Consider the following 6,593-nt stretch of genomic DNA (forward strand, 5'->3'; position numbering starts at 1 on the left):
GAGTCCCGGCGTGCCCCGCGCGGGCGGCGCCCGAGGAGAGCCGGGCGGAACGAAAACTCGCGGCGGAACCCCGGAGCCGGGGCGGGGCGCGGCGGGGGGAGGGCGGCGGAAGGGAGCGTGCCGGCGGCGGAAGGCGGGCGGCCGGCGGTTCTAGCAGCTTCCACGGGAGGGAGGAGGAGGAGGCGGCGGCGGTCCCGATGGCCAAGTGGGGCGAGGGCGACCCGCGGTGGATCGTGGAGCAGCGGGCGGACGCCACCAACGTCAACAACTGGCACTGGTGAGCGGCGGGGCCCGGCCGGGCCGCGGGAGGCGCCCCCGGGGCTGGGGGGGACGGGTCGGGCCGTGAGGGCCTGTCACGGAGCGCCCCGCTTCCCCCCAGGACGGAGCGGGATGCCTCCAACTGGTCCACGGAGCGGCTGAAGGCCCTGCTGCTGCCCGTGCGGGTGGAGGGCGAGGAGGGGGCCTGCGAGGTGACCGAAGTGAGCAAGCTGGACGGGGAGGCCTCCATCAACAACCGCAAGGGGAAGCTCATCTTCTTCTACGAGTGGGCGATCAAGCTGGCGTGGACCGGTGAGTGGCGGCTTCTCCTGCTTCGAGGCCGGGTTTGAGGGGGAGATTAAGGGTGCCCGCCTCATTGGGAATAGCAGTAACGAGAAGCGCCGCGTCGTGATGCGCCGTAACGGTGCTCGCAGAACGACCGCAGTAAGAAACGTTGGGCTGGACAAAATCGCTGTCATTGCAGGCACCTCGAAGACGGGAGTGAAGTACAAAGGCTACGTGGAGATTCCCAATCTCTCCGATGAGAACGACGTCGATGAAGTTGAGGTAAGCCCGGCTAAAGGCTGGTACTGCTGGATGTGCTGCTGTTCTAGGGAGAGTCCTCAGGGCATGTTTCCTTTGCGTAGAAATTTCCTGTGTTAGAGACTGCTAAGTTCTTATTGTGTCCTTTGTCAAATTAATTTTTGCCTTTCATATATATGGGATCTGTCTGGAGCACGCGGAGGGTTTTAGGTGGATGTGTATGTTGCTGTAGGCCGGCAGTAGATGAAGTGAAAGACTTTGTAAAACTGCACTGCTGCTTGTGAAAACGTAGCTGAAGTCCAGCTGTGATGTTGGATCAAGTAACAAAAGGACCGTGCAAGCACGGGTTCGTTAACCAGCACTTGTCCTTCTTGTTTAGATCCTTGTCAGCCTTGCTAAAGATGAGCCTGACACTAACTTGAAGACCCTGATGAAGCAAGAGGGTGCAGAAAAGATCAGAGATGCAATAAAAACTTATATCAGCACTCTCAAAACAGGTATGTGAGAAGGAGAGGTGTTGTGGGACCCTTATGGGTAGCCCTAAATAAGGGTTAGGGGTAGAGAAGAGGAAATGTTCCCCTCCTCAGGAAGGTGTTTAAGAAACAACCGTTATCTTTTTACCTCTTTATGAAATGGTTAGTGTCTGGCGAGAAGCACTTTTGTCTGCAGACACTGTAGTGCAGCCCAGGTTGACTTTGGTGGGAATCCATTAATAAAGAGTATTTTCTGATGGCTGTCTTTTAAAACTGGGACTGTCCTTCACCTGCTGAAGGTCAGCTATAGGGAAAACGAACCTGGTAACATGTGTTTGCTACCATGGTGATGCAGAGTGTCAGCCGCTGCGTGTGGCACGATCTGGCCTTTAGTGAGCTCGCTCCATTCGAAGGTGGTGTTTTCTCTACTAGTGTGGCAAAAGAGAAAAGCAGCGCAATGAAAAGGCGTCTGGGGCTATTTGGATTTGAGAATAGCTGACAACTTGAAGTTACTCTGCAGGTTTTGCTGGTGTCGCTGAGTGAGCGGTCTTGGCATCTGGAACAAAAACACTTTTTTAGAAAAATGAATCTCTGATTCCAGCAATGTGCTTTGGTAGAGTTCAGCTCTGCTTTCTAGTACAGGCTGGAAACACTAAAGTTGCTTTTTGTATTTATTTTACTACATTCCACCACAAACACTCGACATTCAAGTTTCTTTCAGTATAAACCACCACAGGTCGCTGGATCAAGTTTCTGTGCCCTTGGGTTTTTAAATTTCACTGTTCAAACTGGGAGGGAGGTGCCGTCACCCAGAGGAAGATGAGAATGATGTTCAGAAAGAACCATATGATCTTGTGGGGTGGAATAAAGAGTAGCTGGTGGGAAATCAGTATTGCAGCATTTGGGGTAACAGAATTTTTCATGAAGTTCTGTTAAACGATGGAATTTTGCCAGTTGGAACAGACAAAGAGGAAGGTGAGATCAAACCGTTCTGTAAGAGGTAAAGGCAGAAGTGACAGAGCTTTAGGAAGAGCAAACGCGATGACGAAACGGGCTGAAGCTTCTAGTGGAGTTACAGAAGTACCAGTGCTGCTGGGCAGGGCACCAGAGAGACCTCCTCCGGGTTTCTGTGTGTTGCCCTGGCATCTGTTGCCCAAAAGGATAAATTGAAGATGGAGTTAGAAGTAACTTTATTCTGTACTACAGCCATCTGAGAAATGGGGAACCAGTCTGAAAAGCAACTTAAAGTTTGATCTGTTTAGATCATCAAGATAAAAGTATCTGAAACCTGACTGCTGTTTGTATTGGGGATTGAAAGGGGAAATAAGCAATGTAAGTGCAAGGCCGGTGTTGGTAGAAAAGTGATGTGTACGATGGTGTGTGTTTAGGCTAGGAATAGGAAGGACGTTCCTAACTCTTGCTGTAGACAGGTTTTTGTATGGCCTTCAGTGGGGAGTAGCGAGTGCAAAATGAGACCTGTTGACCTTTTTTTGTTTGTTTAACTGGTTTCAAGATGGGGCTGCCAGCAAGAGCAGGGGAGAAACCAGGAAGACCCTTTTGATTGTATGTTTCCAAGAAGAGATTAAAGGTCTATTTGATCTATTGTTGGTTTCATGGGCACGTTCCTGTCTTTCCAGAATTCACCCAGGGCATGATACTGCCCACTGTGAATGGTGAACACATGGAAACAACACCTCAGGTGGCACCTAAAGCAGAAGACCGCAAGGTAAATAAAACTGCAAACATGCTTTTGGATCTCTGAAGAAGCGTATTAGATTCTGGGGCTTACAGGAACAATGTTGTAGGATATGTGTGCAGTAACTGTCAACCTGTGGTTCAGGCCTGTTTCCACTTGTAGCAGAAATTATTTCTTAATTCAAGCAGACCAATAAATCTACCTTTTATACTCAAACACGGTGTTGCATGTTTCCCCAAGGCCTTTGGTTTTCCCTTGGATACATGACTGTTTACTGAGATGACTGAGAAGAGGTGTGTGTGTTTTTCAGTTGTGTTTGTTGTTTTGTTAGAAGGCTGCCAGCAGCAGTTCTGCCACGTCGCAGTCCAAGTCCATAGGAGTCAAGATCCCTACGTGTAAGATCAGCTTGAAGGACACGTTCTTAACATCTCCTGAGGAGCTCTACCGGGTATTCGTTACTCAAGAGGTAAGTCCAGGCTCGTTCTGGGAGCTGTTTGTTGCACGTAGGAGGTTGTTTGTAAGAAGCGTTTTAAGGCATTCTGTAGGACACTCGCAATACGTGAGAATGCAACAAGAAAGCTGGTCTGCAGAACAGTTGCATAAAGCTCGTGCGTGCGTTTTTCCTGCAGCTGACAAGAGACTGTTAATGCCAGCCAGCAGCCAGCTCCAGACTGCTGTCAGCACCTGGCTGTAGGTGTGTCCCTTACTGCATGTGATCGCATCTCTTGGGATTTGCAGTTGCGTGCTTTTGGATTTTGTTTTTTCCTTTTAAGTTTAGGTGCTATTAGCCTTCTTAGGGAATAGATCCTCTCCCTGCATACTTCTACATGGTGTTGGTACAGACAGTAGCATTGTATCGTTATCTAAACATGGTCTTAGCTTTTGGTTAAATAAAAAATAAATAAATAAAACCATCAAAATGCCATCTTTTCATTGGACCAGGTTTCGTTAAGGAATTCGTCAGGGTAAATCAAAGCATGGTTTAGAGAACACGCATGCAGAGCACACAGTGAAAGCTGGGGGTTCTTTTCCCTTAGTAAGCTAGATGCTGCTGTAGTGGCTATAGCTGTGCTTTTCTGGCCGGGGCAGGGTTTTTGTCTTGTCTTGTTGAAGACCTCATACTGTTAACTCACCTCCTCTTCCAGAAGTTTTGTAGCTAGGTGGGAGCTATTAGGCAATAATTTTGCAAGTGGATAATGTCAAGTAATCCTGGTCTCCTCCTGAATTCTTTTCAGATGGTCCAAGCTTTCACCCACGCACAAGCAGCCCTGGAGGCTGATAAAGGAGGCAAGTTCCAGTTGCTGGATGGCAGCGTCACAGGAGAGTTTGTTGACCTAGTAAGTACTAACTAGTGCAGGTGCATCTTGCTTCGGGGCAGCCCTTTTGTTTTTGAAGCAGCAGTTTTATAATATTGTAGTTGAGTTGTAATTCACTAATCAGGAATCCCTAGCTGGCGTCTGGTAGTTACGTATAATTGCTGTGGCTATTGGAGGGTTCCCTATAGGAGAAGTAAATGCATGGGACTTTAGCCTGGGGAGAAAATCTGGCATCTAGTCCTTCATCTGCCCTGTCTTTGTGTGATTTTAATTAGTTATTGAGGGTGGGAGACGTATTAAAGATAGCAGCTGACCCTTTTCCTCTTCAGCCCTTGTGCCATTAAAGTCTTGTGGACAGGGAATCTGTCTTAGGGACTTTCTTCCAGTGATACATAGTACCTGAACGTGATGTACAGTGTTCAGAACTTGCACCCATATTATGTGGGCTGCTATTGGAGTCTGAATCTCTAAGGCTTCCAAAATTACTTTTTCCCATGTTCTTGCCCATGCCTGCTTCAGGTTTAGCCTGGTCTGCCTTCCTAAAAGAGGGGTGGAAAGAAAGTGCCACTTAAAATCAGTTTGTGGTGTTCTTGAGGGACTTAAGATCCAGCACAGTTGTAGTTGCTTTCAGTTAGACTGGGGGATGTGCAAAAACTACTACGCCTCAGTGTCTCTCTCTGTCTCTTTCCAAGGTCCCTGAGAAGCAACTTGTTATGAAATGGAGATTTAAATCTTGGCCAGCTGGTAAGTAGCCCAAAATGGACTCTGGTATTACAACTGGAGCCTGTGTTGGAAGGATTCTGGCCCCACTTCCCACACAGTGCTCCGGCTAGCGACCAGGGTGCCTCAGCCCAGGTTCATATCCCGCACAGTGGGGTCAGAGTCGTGATCCACTGGTTAGCACCAGCCGAGGATCGGGAACAAGGAAGCAGCAGCTTCAGCTTGCTTGGCTGTGGCTGCAACTGCTTTGAACCCTATGAAAATAGAGCTCTCTCCTCCCTCTCTTTCTGAGGAAGGCCTGCAGCTGTCATAAATAGATCCTACTGGGGAGGATCCGGGGGGAGTCTCTTTTTAAGCGGTGCTGTGCGAGAGGAGTAGAGCGTACCGCATCCTGCTGACAGATTTGTTTTGGTTCCTCCTAGGGCACTTCGCAACGATTACCTTGAACTTCACTGACAAAGGTGGTGAGACGGAGGTGTGCTTGGAAGGCAAGGGCATTCCTGCCAGCGAGGAGGAAAGAACAAAGCAAGGCTGGCAGCGCTACTACTTCGAGGGCATTAAACAGACATTTGGCTATGGCGCCCGCTTGTTTTAATAATGGTTGTCGGAAAGGCTCTCCCTGAAGACTCTGCCACGTGGACTGATACATTTCTTACCTCTCCCTTTCTAAACTTGGCCCTGCTGCTGGGTAGAGTGGGATGACAGGTGATGAGGAAGGCCATTGAGCAGCACCACTTTCAGTCCCTCACTGCTTTGTGCATGTCTCGTGCTGCAGGGGATTCTCTTACATGTACATACTTCTATTGCTAAATAAACCTAACTTAAAAAAACACCACGGTACTTGCGTGTTCAGATCAGCTTAAGTTCAAAGGTTTGGGGGCCAGGCTGAGGGAGGGATCTGTCTGGAAAAACACCGATCAGTGAGGAGTGTTGATCCCAATGTGATTTACTCCTCACTTCTGGGTGAGTGGAGAGCATGAGCCTGATGCAGTTTTTAGTTTGAGCAGCTGCTTGCTTTCTCTCTGCTTTTGATCTGCTAGTAAATGTTTCGAACCCTTCCCATTTTTGAAGGGATCTAAGATCATGTTAAAGCTATCCCTCTCCTCCCTTGCGTATCACTCTCTAACAATCCTTTCATGCACTCATACTAGCCTGCTCTGCAAGAACGATGATTATTTTGTCACTCAGTGTCCAAGGAAATTAGCAAACCACTGCTGGGCAAACTCACCTACGAGATGGTTCTAGCAAGGGTCAGCTACTGCTAAGAGCTTCAGGCCAAAACAAACTAGACTCAATGGGGGTGGGATTTATTCCTCTAAGATAAACAAGGTGCGGTACTTCTGGCTGACCCCACTTCAGCTGTCGCCTCTGTGGGTGAGGAAGAGCCATTAGCTTGTTGTCTTCTGCTAGTACAGCCTGTTCTCTGAGGTATCTTCTAACATAACATAATATAACATAAACTGGTTATTTGGGGGGAGGGAGGGGAGAGGTGAGTTCCACTTGGAAGCGTCACTCTGCCTAACCTCTAGGTGACTGAAGTGCTAGATTTTTATGTTTTAGGCATCAGCTTCTCTTGCATATTATGGT

At 48.5% G+C, this 6,593-nt stretch overlaps 1 protein-coding gene across 2 annotated transcripts; it reads left to right on the forward strand.

Moving 5' to 3' along the window:
- The first annotated feature begins 64 nt into the window (after positions 1-64).
- On the forward strand, positions 65-5,842 carry AHSA1 (activator of HSP90 ATPase activity 1). 2 transcript variants are annotated; one of them, XM_083838093.1, is made up of 9 exons: positions 65-277; positions 380-570; positions 743-825; positions 1,181-1,298; positions 2,912-3,000; positions 3,302-3,436; positions 4,206-4,307; positions 4,979-5,030; positions 5,429-5,842. In XM_083838093.1, the coding sequence occupies exons 1-9, from the start codon at positions 198-200 to the stop codon at positions 5,599-5,601; spliced, it is 1,023 nt and encodes a 340-aa protein (XP_083694219.1). In that variant the 5' UTR covers positions 65-197; the 3' UTR covers positions 5,602-5,842. The 2 variants fall into 2 exon arrangements, with proteins under 2 accessions (XP_083694219.1, XP_083694220.1); XM_083838094.1 differs by having other exon boundaries at positions 85-277; positions 3,305-3,436; positions 5,429-5,837.
- Positions 5,843-6,593: the final 751 nt, after the last annotated feature.

Source organism: Anser anser (assembly GCF_964211835.1).
Source record: "Anser anser genome assembly, chromosome: 5".
Lineage (NCBI taxonomy): Eukaryota > Metazoa > Chordata > Aves > Anseriformes > Anatidae > Anser > Anser anser.